The 14,493-nt window shown below is 42.9% G+C and overlaps 1 protein-coding gene across 1 annotated transcript in view; it reads left to right on the plus strand.

Annotated features, from left to right (window-relative positions):
* The first annotated feature begins 10,327 nt into the window (after positions 1 to 10,327).
* The window catches only part of barhl1b (BarH-like homeobox 1b), a 7,237-nt gene continuing 3,071 nt past the window's right edge, over positions 10,328 to 14,493 (plus strand). Inside the window, exons 1-2 of the mRNA XM_023399924.2 lie at positions 10,328 to 11,620; positions 14,228 to 14,450. Of these exons, the coding sequence (XP_023255692.1) occupies positions 11,170 to 11,620; positions 14,228 to 14,450 (674 nt within the window). The 5' untranslated portion in view covers positions 10,328 to 11,169. The remainder of the gene's footprint in view (positions 11,621 to 14,227; positions 14,451 to 14,493) is intronic.

Raw genomic sequence — 14,493 nt, forward strand, 5'->3', positions numbered from 1 at the left:
GGTGGTGGTGGGGGAGGGGGGTGACTGTGTGTGTGTACAATAAGAGATAAGATCATGGCTCCCCAGGGGCTTGTTTGGCCCTGTACCCGATCCATCAAACGCCGGCTCCAAGTGCCAAGGTCAACTCTAATGAGCATTTTTTGGGGTCTTATTCTCCACGATGAACACCCCCCATCCCCACCAATACCTACACACACACGCACACACACACACACACACAGACACACACACACACACACACACACACACACACACACACGTGCTCTCTAAACACACCTCGGACATACCTGCTTAGCTGTAGGATGGATGGTTGTGACAGGGAATGTAAGATGCTCACATGCATCCCGATAGGTATTTTACTCAGAAATCAAACACCGCTGCAGGAGAGCAGGTGCTCAAGAAAGCCGACTAAGGTGAGTGATCTGTGTCAGGTGTTATCTGCGGCAGGTGTGGGGGGATGAGCGCTGAACCTCAATACTTTCTGAGCACCGACCGAAATGTGTTCATAGCATCAAGTGTCAAAAACTGTCAAGTATCGGAAGACGGTATTGGATGATTGGTCAAGCCTCGGTTACTTGTTCTTTCATCAGATATTCCCTGAGCTAAATCCTAACTGTGCTAATTTGATTTTATTCAGACAAAACTCCTGCTGGTGTTGAGACAAGATTAACCCTTTAATATCGTATTTTATCCTTTCATTTCACCTTAAATCATCTCATTTCACACTAAACATTGTCTGTCATATGTAATATTTTGTATCAGCTTGTTCCAGCTCTTCATTGAAGATTTTATACACATTTCCTTAAAATGTGTAGCCAAAAAAAATGCTATTTCTGGAAACTTTTCACTGTGAGTTAAAAAAAAAGTGACTCAGTGAGTCAATATTTTGCGAAGTAAAAAAAAGAGAGAGACAGAGGAACATATTCCTCATGCAAAGGCAGGCTATTGGTGGCAAAACTGAAGTGTTGTATTGGCAACGTATCAAAAAAAACTTAAGTGATACCCAGTCCTGTGCAGGTCATCTCATCTGCTGCATGTTCTCAGATATGACACCCGCAAAAACCTGAACACCAGCTCACCCAGCTGCCCCCCCCCCCCCCCCCCCCCCCCACACCCCCCCCCCCCCCACACACACACTTTCCAGCTTCACCAGGTTGGGCACACACTTGGACAAAAATGGGCCACAGCGCCAGGTAGGTGGGCTTTTAGTGGAAAGGCTCCCTGATCATCCCCTCATCATGCACTGATCTGCCAAAAGTTGTTAGGGTTTGAAGGCTCGCGGAGCGTGGGTGTGCGCAGGAGCATGTGGAGCATACTAATGAAGCAATAAAAGTCACGGCGGGAGGGGTGAGGGTTGGGGGGCGAAGGCACGTTGGAGGGGAAGGTAGCGGCGAGCCGCTGACAGGAGGTGTGATAATTGAGATGTTGTGACCCCACATATTACCTGCATATTGGCCAAATTAGGAAGCAGGGAGTTTAAGGCCAGGATGAGCACCGGTGCCCCCCTGCCATGATTCACCTAGTGTGTGTGTGTGTGTGTGTGTGTGTGTGTGTGTGTTTGTGTGTGTGTGACAGAACCATAACAGGCCTGACATTTTTTTTTTCCTGTTAGTGTGAGAATTAGAACATGCAACTAGAAACAGTTGTTGCACAGCGGGAAAAATAATCCACAATAAATACTACAGATATTATATATTGATAAATAAATCAGGACGCAGGGCTGCAGTAAAGCAATGTCTCCATATTATTAGAGTTTGTTTCCTATATTGTTCATTGCATCACGATATGGCAACTGTAAAAATGAGATATAAAATGAACTTATGCATCATATCAAAGACAACTGTTTAAAAATGAATTGTTAATTTTTTGCCCCGACAGAATTTTACAGAATCACATCACTATATTTTCATCATCATCTCATCACAATGCCATCCCATTCAAATACTGAAGATGAGTAAAACTCAATCATTAACTGATTGTTTCAGTCATTTTTCAAGCGAACTATGTGACAAATATTCTCTGGTTCAGGATTTGAAAATGTGTTTGTTTTAAATCATTATAAATTGAATCTATTGAATAACTTATAATAAATAACTTGAATAACGTCACTTTGGGCCCTGGGAACTTGTTTTTCACAGCTGTCTGACATTTTACAGGCTGAGGCTATTTATGTTTGACTAATAACTGATGTACCAAAAAAATAAACAGATGAATCGATGATGAAAATAACTGAGTTGCATCCATAAAGAGGAGCCGTCCGTCTGCTAGAGTCACTTTTCCACCGCATCGCTTTAATTACTCTTGCATATTGTGTGTGTGTGTGTGTGTGTGTGTGTGTGTGTCCTGAGTGAAACTCATGATGTGATTCATGGACATAAGCTTGGCCTCTGTAACGCCCCCCATTTGCCCACAAGGGGGGAGAAGGCCAGGGGCCTGGCCCACCTCTGTGTACCCTAGCAGGGTAGAGGGTAGGGGGAGGTGAACCTGGACCCTGTGCCCCCTACCCTGGAGGTACAGGGACTGGAGGGGAAGCCTCCACACTGTCCACCAGCTTGTGAGCGTCTCCCTGTGGCAGCTGTAGGGGACCCCCTGCCCAATGTGAGCCCACCACTACACCATCACTCAGGGGCGGGAGGGGGTCTACATGACAGGTTAACATTGAACTATGACACCTTGCAGGGGAAAAACGACCGTTACCGGTTTGGCTTCTGAATTGCAACATAAACGTTGAACAAGACTCCACTTTACAAAAACAGTTGGTCCACTAACTACTGCTGACATAATTAGCTGATTAACCGATTGGTCAATCAGCAAAAATTAACTATTTTAAAACTGATTAATACGAGTCATTTATCAAGCCAAACATGGGAAACATTTACTGGTTCTAGCTTCTAATTGCTGCTTTTCTTTTTCATATAATTATTGTTCGAGGGTTTTTGACTCTTTTTTTTGACAAAACTTATTGTGGAAATTTTCACTATTTTAGAGACTTAATTAATGTAAATTAAAGATATATTCATTATTTGCAGCCCTATTCTCAAGTACCAAAAGTTGGCATCTAATGCTTGGCCAGATTCTTAGTCTTTCATTAGATATCTCTTGATTAAAGTTATAATTTTACAATTTAGACCAGATTTTACTTTGGAAAAGTTTGTGCTTGTGTTAATATAACAGTTGGAACATTTAGGAAGTTTGGCTTATTTTGTTAATTTTTTTGTAGTTTTTGTCAAGAAATGTGATAAGAATTGAAAATGCTCAGGAAGGTCAGTGGTTCAATTCCCGGCTCCTCCATTCTGCATGTTGACGTGTCCTTGGGCAACATACTCAGCATAACAAATTGCCCCCGATGTACCATCAGTGTGTGACTGTGAGTGAATGGTAGAAACGCCCCTACATGTGTAAGAAAAAGCACTGTATGAACATATGTGTGAATGGGTGAATGTAGCTTCCATTGTAAAGCGCTTTGAGTGGTCGATAAAGACTAAAAAAGTGCTGTATGAGTGCAGCGATATCATAGTGGCCAACAGGTCCTCCAGACTAAACTACAGAATATGATTTTGTTGCCTTCCAACATGAACCACACAAGCTTGTTCTGGTATTGATGGAACAACACTAGTGCTGGGAGAGTTAGCACAACATGTAAATAAGACACTTTTGAGTGACTGGTCTTCTGGTCGAGGCTGACCTCGTTCCCACATCTCCTGTGCCAAGTGAACACATCACGCAGCCGCCTGAACACACAGAGAGTCGACATCAACCCTCCTTCAAACTCCTAGTGAGACTGCAAACAAATTGACCTCCAAATTGTTGATTTCTAGGTTAAAGTATAAACCGACGTTGACTGTTGGAAGCAAACAGAAAACAAACAGCGGTCTCCCATGTCCAAATCACAGGTCGTCACACACTTTGACGATCCATCCATCCACCTCATCCCCTGGAACTTTTCGTGGCTGAATAACAACGTCGTGACACTTCCACCTTTGCTCCTGACAGACAAGAGTCATAATTCACACGGCTGCTCGAGGCCTTATCACTGAACATAATGTTGTTGTTTGGCATTTGTACAACAGCGAGAACAGACTCATTGGAAATCATAATCAAAATACTCCCACTAACTAAAATATCAATAAAGAATAAATACACTAATTAAAATCACTTAAAGCCAGATCCACTCTGTCTCATAGCTCTAATGGACTTCATGGTTTAGCCCCTATGGGGTCAAGGGTCGGGGAAAGTATGGGTTGGCCTTAGTTTAAAGGAGCTGGCATTCCTCATGAGGGATGTTTATGATGGATGGTTGTAGGTCCTCATCCTCTGCCGCCCCACAACCCTCCCCATTGGCTCCTCACTCACCTCTCTGCCTCTTGGCACCATCCCTCCATCCCCTCTTATCCTCTGACCAGATGTGTTCGTTGAACTCTGTCAAGAATAATAAAACACTGGGCTGCAAGGGGCCGACAGAGCAGGACGGGTGGGGTGGGGTGGGTGCATATTCAGATGCATGCGTGGACCTGCAATTATGAAATAGACATGTATTAGTTGGGATCTTAATTACTGTAACTATTTGTGATTGTGTGCGTTATTAAACACCAGCTCACTGACAGTTTTCTACTATCAGTTTAAGTTTGAGGTAAACCGAGTGGAAAAACTGCGATTTCAAGATGCTGCTTCAGTATCTAATGTACAGTGAATGGTGATAAAAACACATTTGGCTTGAAAAGAGGATGACATAATCACCCTTGTTTAACTGCTGAGTGACCACTGGTGTTTTGTAGGCAACATGAAGTAACCTAGATCACTCCTCCAAACCAGTAAAGGTGGGAATGTAGTTTCATTAACGGATGGAGAGATTTCATAATCACATGACATTTTAGTTGAAACCATGAATGCAAATATTTACTGATGTGTAAGTGGCCCCGTGAGAAAACCGGATCTGCGGAGTTAATGAGCTGCAGATCTCAGGTAAGACTGGGGTCTGATTATAGTCAGGGCTGATCTGGATCCAGCTCCACAGCACATTAAACATTAAACTCTAGAGTACAACCCCCCCCCCCCCATCTTGTATCTCCTCTCAAGTGACAACAACGTGAAAAACATTCAAGGTTGTAATTTAGCCAAATTAAGACATACACTACACAGCCAAAAGTATGTGGACACCTGATCAATAAAGCCTTATGCGATTTGCTGAATGTCTCCCGAACCAGGAGCATTGATCTGCTGCTGTAATGGCCTCCAGTATTCTGAGAGGACTTTCCACGAGAATGCGGCACCTGGATGTGCACTGATAATGGGGGATAATGTTTGGACCACAGTCTGTGTTCCAGCTCATCTGAAAGGTGGCGGATAAATTGGAGGTCAGAGGTCAAGTTGTTACACACAAAATTGGGAAAAGGATTTCTTTATGGACGTGGCTTTGTGCACAGGTGGCAGTGTCATGCTGAAACAGGAAAGGGCCAAACAGTTGGTAAAACACTGTTGTCTTAAATATGATTGTATGATATTTCATTATGATGATCCTGTCAGAGGAACTGAAAGCCTAAACTAGGAAAGTCAGTCCCCACACCATGTGCTGTTGGCCATTTTGTTCTAAAAGGAACAATATCACTGCGCCATCATAATCATTCTTCAAGACACTCAGAGAGTTATTGTGTTTTTAATTCAGATTGCTGCTTTTGACTTTGTGGTGTAAATTACAGCAACAAGTTTCCATGACAGCTAAAAAACTGCACAAAAAAAAAAAGAGAGAAACAGCTGATCTGGTGAAGGCTATGAAAACATTCATATTTGATAAACTGCTTTTTTCCTGCTCTATACTGCACTCGCACCAATATCCTCCACATACATCTTTAATGAGCGCAACCATGGACACAGACCAGAAACACACAAAGTCACCTCACTGTGACCTTTGCTCCCATGGAGAGAAAAGTTTATGATTCAGTCAACAGGGGAGCAAAAGAAATGTCAAACGTTTCTCGTCCTGTTTTTAAAGGCTGGCGTCTGTGGCAAGAACCCAAGTCTGTTGATGGAGGAAGAGGAGGAGGAGGAAGAGGGGGAGGAGGAGGAAAAGGGGAAGGATGAAGGAGATGGAGAGACAGTCTTTCTGCTCTGATGTTGCTGCTCAGGAAGGCCTCCTGGGACAGAATCAAAACCTGCCTCTCCTGAAACCCCCTCACCACGGGCGGCCGGTGACCACTCGCCCCCAGAGCTGCTGGATGAGAGCGAGGATGAGGAGTGGTGACGGCGAAGATGGAGGCAGGGCGCGCACATTGATGGCTAGAGTGATGATCTCCTTCACACACACAGACACAAATGCCCCCACTCATCCTCGCACCTCCTCCCACCTCCCCATGGCCCTGGCCCTGCAGGCAACACACACACACACACACACACACACACACACACACACACACACACACACACACACACACACACACACACCTTCTACCTCTCTCTCACACACACACACACCATGGTTAGGCCTCCAATTAAATCAAAAGTGGTTTGTTTTTATTGGTCTTTTGCGCTGACAAGTGGGCTATCATTCTGACGGCTCTACCTGTCAGTGAGCAGCTGAAAATCCTCCGTTGACAATGCCCAATGCTTCCAATTAGGGGAGAATCAGACTCCTGCCGCGCTAGCCATCTTTCCACCCTCTCTCCCTCCCTCCCCCCTTCCCCAAGCCCACCTTCCCTCCCCTCTTTTCTTCTGCACTCACTCCACGATCCTCTACCATTCCCCTCTTTCCCTCTCACTCTTTCTCTCCTCCGTAATATCTCCCTCCTCCTCCTCCTCCTCCTCCTCCTCCTCCTCTCCTGTGTCTCTCCAGGAGAAGGGGGTCTGTCTCTGCTGCAAATTACCGACACAAAACGAAGGTGGTGGCGGCGCTGGCGCTGGGAGCTGCCGGTCCAGGGCCCTGTCAGCATTAATGAGACGATGAAGGTTCATTTCGCCCGCATGCATGTGCTAAATTCTTTCTTGTGTGACAGCTGACTGGGAAATGTGAGTGTTAACCTTATAAAAGATTCAGCGGGTTCTCATTATTTTCTGTCAACTCCAGTACCTGATGGCGTTAAGGTGCATCATTTGCATCCCTGACTGGTCCAGGGTGCAGCACCAGCTCCAGAGCAAGTGCCTTTTTCTTGTCTTTTTTTTTTTTCTCCTGCCTTTTTTTTTTTAATGCTGTTTGTTTGTTGAGAGGAGTCACCTTTTTACATACATCCCCTCGAAAGACATGCTTTACTCGATGTACCAAAACCAAAACGATAGAGATGCCAAAGTTTATTCAAAGGCGACACACATTTTTTTTTTTTTACAAAACATATCTAGGTATGTATTTAACATGGCTGCTCAATTGGGCAAGTAAATAAAATGTAGTACACTGTTTTTCCCTCCCCACAAAAGCCCAGGAAGCAGAGGAGGCCCAGCAGGCATTATTAGCAGTAAAGCTTATGGACAGAATTCCAATAACACATTTCCACAGATAGATTATTAACACTGACAGGTCAGTATGGACTATTACGATGAAGCTGCACCTGGTGCCTGTTTATCTTGTTTTATTTTTTATACTATTGATACTTCTCCAAATATTCAAAGACTAGTAACCTGATCAGAATAAAATATTAATATCAATATTTGTCTTTAATACTCAGATTTGAATTAAAATGTAAGGCTGACAGCCCAGCCAGAGGAAAAACAGTCCACACTTTACTCAAATGGCCCGAAGGTGCCAACTTTGTTTTGGTGAAAATGTGAGTGAAAGGTGTGAGGCTGTTTAATGTGGATCAATAATAAAGTAATATTTAACCATCTGATGAGAACAGATGGAGAGAGAGAGAGGTGGAGAGACAGCAACACACCAAGCACTGATCGTTTCCTGGAAACATTCCTGTTTCCTCTTTTTAACATGGATCAATAACATCCTCCCACAACATCAGTGTGTGTGTGTGTGTGTGTGTGTGTGTGTGTGTGTGTGTGTGTGTGTGTGTGTTTCATCACTGCAGTAACAGTTGCACTGGCCCTCAAATTTTGACCGCTTCCTGGAGAGGAGAGAGAAAAAAAAGAAAAGAAAAAAAAAAATCGCTTGACCAGAGGGACACTTGTCCAAAATCAACAGTAGCATGAGCCAGATCATTACACTACACTACACTACACAACACCACACTACACACATACACACACACAGCTACAGTCTAGCTGTATAGTCTTCTGCCAAAAAGAGTATTTATAAACTCACCAAAGGCCTATTTTATTTTTTTCATTTTAACACACTTGTACACACAGTCTATTTTAGTAGGTAAACTATTATAATTTTGATCATAAACATTTTGATGATCAACTAAAAATTTAAATTAAACAAGTAAAAATGTTGAGGATTTTCTTGTTCCAGCTTCTCACGTGACGATTCTTTGATTTCCTCTGATTTTATTTCATTGTAAATTGAATATTTTTGATGATGATAATGTCGGTCGTACAGAACAAGAGTGTGCGATTATTAAAAAAAACTGTTTAAGATATAATGAAAATTATCCTGAGTTACATCCATAGTCTATCTAATGTAAAATAATCACAATTTCTCAAATCTGGTAAGGTATGCTATGGTGGGTTTTTTTTTCTTCCAAAATTATGTTTTTTTTTTTAATTTTCTTTCAGCTAAAGTTGATATGTCTGGAAGCAGAGATGTAAACCCATTTAATCTCAATTTACCCCCTTTATTTTTTATCCAAAGAAACTTTGGATAAAATAATAAACTGCTAAAAATACATTAAAATTAAACTCAAATAAATACATAGATCTTTTAACAAACAAACGAGAATAAAAATTAAAAAAGCTTCTCCAAGTTTTAAAGGCCACGTGATGATCACAAAAAGGAAAGCAGTAAGTTTAATCACCTTATGATTTATTTACTACAACATTACTGGAGCCTGTGGACTGCACCACAGTGAGGATAAAGAGAGGAAGACAAAAAAAAAACTGTGAGAGAAAGCATCAAACCACTGCTCCTTTTCATGCACCAGCAGAGGAGAAAGAAACAGCTAAGTCAGGGTGTGTGTTGCCTTATATCTGTGTTGTCCCCGCCTCATATGTGACAGCTTGCAGCCGTGATGGGACCCCATGGGAGCGGGGAGCGGATTCACTAACCTGCCGGTGTCTGAGACCGACGCGCGCCTCCAATCTGGTGGTCACATGGGGTGGAGGGGGAGGGGGTGCGGGGGTGTAGATGATGATGAGAGGGGGGTTAGTTAGATTATTAGGGGCTGTCGAGGCCGTCGCGCGGGGCAAACTGTTGTGCAGGATGGAGCTAAAAGTGCACACAATGGCATTTCACGCATGTTAAGGTGAAAAGTGCGCACAATGGCGAGTCACGCGCCTTGAAGTTTTGCGTCACGCTGCTCAGACTATTGTATATAATTACGAGGGACTATTAAAGCGTTATTATGCTCTAAATGGTTGAGACTTTGTTTTATTCAGTTCTCATCCACAAATTGTATTATTTGAAATGTAACATAAAATGATCTTGTTATTGTGGCCACAGTGTGTCTGTTTCTGAAAATGTAATGCTGAGATTTTTGCCTGAAGTTGAACAAACACAAAGGCAAAATGTGTCACAGCTAAAAAATAAAAATGGTCATATTGGTCAGCAATAAAATTAACAGGCCTGTTTTAAGGCCATTTTAACAATAAACTGACCACCACCCATTAATGGGCTAATAATAATAATAATAATTTTAATAACAATAATAATAGCCTAATATTAATGATATTATTAACAATAATAATGATAATATATTTTTAATAAAATTTCAATGGATTTTCTCAATGAATTTCTCAATATCAAAACATTTACACCTGCAAACAATGTTAAATCAGATAATCCGATTAAGTAATACAAAAAGTCAAAAGTTAAAAATGAGTGATGAGAATAAAATGTAAAAGGATGAGGAAAAATCAGTGTGAAGGTGCAGAGCTACGGAGGTGGGAGAGGAATCCAGTCAAAGAAAAGGAGTCGAGAAGAAAAACGCCGAGCCGCTCCACATAATAACCCCATTATAAGCCTCATCAATGATGTAATGAAAGCAAACAGTGTGAAAATTGCCTGTAAACAGTTGGATCTGAGTCTCCTGATGAATTCAGTGTCTCTTTTATCAAAGTGAGGATGAGCCAGAGAGGAGAGTAGAGGATGGGAGGGAAGGAGGGTGGGAGGCAGAGCGAGTGGGCGTGTAGGGAGGTCCACTTCCAGCTCTCCTCAGCCAATGAAGGCTTGTCACAGGGGACTCACGTGGACAAGGCGCTCTTAAAACCTAGCTCCTGACTTTTCCTCAAGTTCAATTTTTTGGGATTCCCTCCCACCCCATCACATCTCGTCCTTTTACTTGCCAGTTGTGACTATTTAACCCAGTTTACCTCTCCCTTTTTTCGCTTCTGCGGCGCGCATCATATCGTCCCGCGTCTTCCGCCTCTTCCTCTTTTGCTGCTTTCTTTTCCTGCCGCAGCTCTCGGACTCTTCTCTCTCTCTGCTTCCTGTTTTTTTTTAAGGTTTTTGTTGTTGTGCTTAAAAGAATGCGAACAGTTTTCCTCTGACGCATGTGTGGCCACATGACGAGCTGCCCTGAACCTTTTCCTCCGCTGCTCTCTCAGGTCTGACGCGCCTGTACCTGTCCATGGTGCTGAAACGCATTTCCACGAAGAAGAAACCGGCTCGCTGTTGCTCCAAAATCTCCAGAAATAGTCAATATTTCTGCGTCTTTTTCGGGTTCTGCTGGTGAGATAATTTTGGCAGTAGCTGGCTCATCGTCCCGGTGAGGTTTGTGAACTCAAAGCAGAAGGAGTTGATCCTGAAGGAAGCGGAAAGAATCGATAGTGACTCCATCGATTTCAGGAGGACTCATCTTTTCAGACTTGACAAACACCAGAGAATCGGATGCATGGACGATTGCTGTAACGCAACTTAGACTGGAGATATTTTCTCTGTGAAGAACCAGTTGGGAAACTGGAAACAGTGGATGAATTCATTTTATTTGTAGCGTATCCAAAAACATATTTGTTGGTCCGGGGAGGGGGGTTTTTTCTCCTCTACTGGATCAACTGAGAATTCAACGTCCCCCCCTCCTCCCTAAAATAAAACTTGTCCTGAATACCAAATGGTAGTTTGAGGAGGCCGCGATCAAGACAATGGAGGCGTCCGCCAACGGGTCCAGTTTTGGCATCGACTCGCTGCTGTCCCACAGGCCGGGAAGTCCGGTGTCCAAAGGGGACAGCCTGGTGGGGGAGTGCCGCTCGCCTCTGGAGTTCAGCCCGAGATCAGACGTGGAGAGCGGCTGCTCGTCGCCTCCGTCGCCGAGGAGGGAGTGCGTGGAGGAGGTGGCCCAGAGGCAAGGTCACGGCGTCGGCCTGCCACCGCACCTCCAGCACGCGCAGATATCGGCGGGGTCGCAGCAGAGGACCGTGACCTCGTCGTTCCTCATCAGAGATATTCTCGCGGACTGTAAGCCTCTAGCCGCCTGCGCGCCCTACTCCAGCAATGGACAGCCGACTCAGGAGGCAGGGAGACTGGCCTCGAAGATAGCGGACGACTTTATGGAGAAAATCCACAGCAACTCGTCGTCAGACAGTGAATATAAAGGTAAGGACGGAGAATTGCTGTGTGTATATACAGTGAAGGAAGTGCTCTGACCTGGGGATGAGATTGGAGGTGACACTGATTTGGCCTCCGGGTTTCAGACAGGACTTCTGGCTCATGTAGAAACACACTAATCATTTCGTGTGTATTATATATCTTAGTTGTATGTGGAGCCCGTCTTTGACTTTTTTTTTAGACCTAAATTCCTACATTTTTGTCTGTTGTTGAGCTGCTGAACAACTTTCGTCGTGTTTAATTTGGACAAACCAAATAAACAAATATTAAATAATAAAATAACATAACATAATATAGCCTAAAACAATATAGCCTAAAATAATATAATATAAAAAATATAATAAAACACAAAAAATAACATGCTTTACAAAGTATAATTTGAAAAATCAATAAAATCAGCCATGCTGTCCAAAGTATAATTTGAGAATTTTGCTTGGTGGATAATAATAGAAAAAAAAGAAATAAGGATAAACATAATTAAATAAGTATTTTTTTAAGGTGTTTGGGGTTTTTCAGATTATTTTCTTCTAAAAAATTATGTAAAAATAACATTTTGCAGTTCAGCTTTTTGAATAATTTGGGGAGAACTCTAAACACAGTAATAGGAAGATTTTTTTCAATAATTTGATAGTAGTTACATTTCACTAGTAGCAGGCCGGAAACCATCGATGAGCAATAATTGCTGCTGGTGCATCACGGTGTTACAAACATCAGACTTTTACCTGCACAGTAAGAAGCTCATGAGTTCATTTAAGTTATTACAGTCACTACTTTTAAAACTAACCACTGGCTGCATGTAAAGTATCAAGGAAGCATCTGTTGATGTCAGGGAGGTAAGAATGGGAGAGATGACAGGGTCGCCTCCAGATAAATACCATCAAGGGCCTCTCTGTTTCCAATCATGTCAGCCATAACACACGTCACCTCCATTGACAGTTTAATGAAGCAGTGCCTGTACAGAAGACACCGGTTTACAATGGAAAATACACAAATAAAAAAATAATCACATTTAATAGCTAAATAAAGAAATATATTATTATTAACGCATTATACTAATAATGATTATTATTATTATTATTATTAATTTTATCAGCCTGTTATTATATTCACTTATAGGCTAACCGTTTTGTTCTTCATTCACTTTTCTCGTAAGTTATCAATACGGCCTCACGTCATCAATTTGCTCAACAAATTCCGGGTGTGCGCGCGCGTGCGTCCGCGCGCCCCCGCGTGTCACAGTGTGGATGGAGATGCTCATCGACGCGCTGATTGATTGAAGGAGCCGCGGGGCCCACAGAGCGCCTGTACGGTAGCTTTGATTTCCACGAATCCGCCTCCTATAATATTTCAGGGATTTGATGCAATTTGTCCCCGGCGCTAATCAGATTTGTAACCGCGCAAGGCCGCCCGGCTCTTGATTTCCACTCATTTCCACGGTCCTGTGAAGTTTCTCCGGTCGCGGTTGAAAGGCTCGTCCTTCCCTTGTGGCTCAATTAGGCGGATTATTGTGCTTCTTGAGACGACTCAACTATTCAACTACCAGGATCTCTCGCCTCGCTCGCCCCCCTCCTCTCCTTTTCTTTTCTTTTCTTTCTTTTCTTTTTTTTTAAGAGAATTGAAGGAGTGTATATCAATGCTCGCCCTGACATGACAACACGCAGAAAAAGAACAAAGAGTGCGGGTCTACTGACGGGAGAAATATCCGATTGGAAGTGTGAATATTGGAAAAGCTTTTCATATCAATTTAAGACCAAATCAAATAGCTCCATATCGCCTATAGGCGCTGTCTCTGACGCCGTGCTTCTCTCTCTGCACTCATTTCTTCTCACATTTGCAGCATACACAGTTATAAAGCCCAACATGCTGTAAAAATCAGACATGTTATTTGAAAAAAACAAAACATTTTAACTATAATTGTTCTTTGTGTTTTTGTCACTCTATATATCATCAAGCAAACTGTGCTTTGGGGCCATTGGTAAGATGTTCAAACCAGTGATTTGAAAATTATTCCAAATAAAAATGAGAAAAAAAGTTTTTTTAAAGTGGTTTCCTCCACTTTTTAAAATTACATTTTAAAAACAAAATTAAGCGCATTGTAGTTAAAAATGTGGCTTAATCACATCTCTATAGATGGGGATACGTATTTTTATTGTTATTATTTTAAATTTTGACAATCAGCCACTTAACCCTTTCATAGCACCTATCACGGGACGTGCTGCTCAAAGTGTTTCCAATTTTAAAAATACACGAAATGAAGTTATTAAAATTCAGTTTAGGCTTGATCCAACCAGAGTTCACTTCATATTTTACGACTTTCTCCTGAGTCAAAGCCTTGATTAAAGTGAGCAGCTTCACACTGGTGAGAATCTACTGGGCCATAACATTTTCCGTTTTTAATCTATTTTTAATGCGGTTGACACTGATAGTTGCTTTAGAGGCTGCTGCTGTTGCTGCTGCAGATTTGTTTCCGCGGCCGCTGCTTGTCCACACAAACATGGATGTAGCTTTACACTGTAGAGAGAGAGAGGCCTCCGCTCTGCTTTAACTCCTTCTCTTCTTTTTGTCTCTCTTTCTCATCGTCTTCTCATCCTCCAGTGAAAGAGGAGGGGGACAGGGAGATCTCCAGCAGTAGAGACAGCCCTCAGGTCCGGCTCAAGAAGCCCAGGAAGGCCCGGACGGCCTTCACAGACCACCAGCTGGCCCAGCTGGAGCGCAGCTTCGAGCGGCAGAAGTACCTGAGCGTCCAGGACCGCATGGAGCTGGCGGCCTCCCTCAACCTCACCGACACGCAGGTCAAGACCTGGTACCAGAACCGGAGGTGAGGACACTGCTACTGTTTCTTGAGAGGGAGGGGGAGGAGG

Source organism: Seriola lalandi, unplaced genomic scaffold, assembly GCF_002814215.2.
Source record: "Seriola lalandi dorsalis isolate HSWRI2012SDOR001 ecotype SW California unplaced genomic scaffold, Sedor1 jcf7180002052129, whole genome shotgun sequence".
Lineage (NCBI taxonomy): Eukaryota > Metazoa > Chordata > Actinopteri > Carangiformes > Carangidae > Seriola > Seriola lalandi.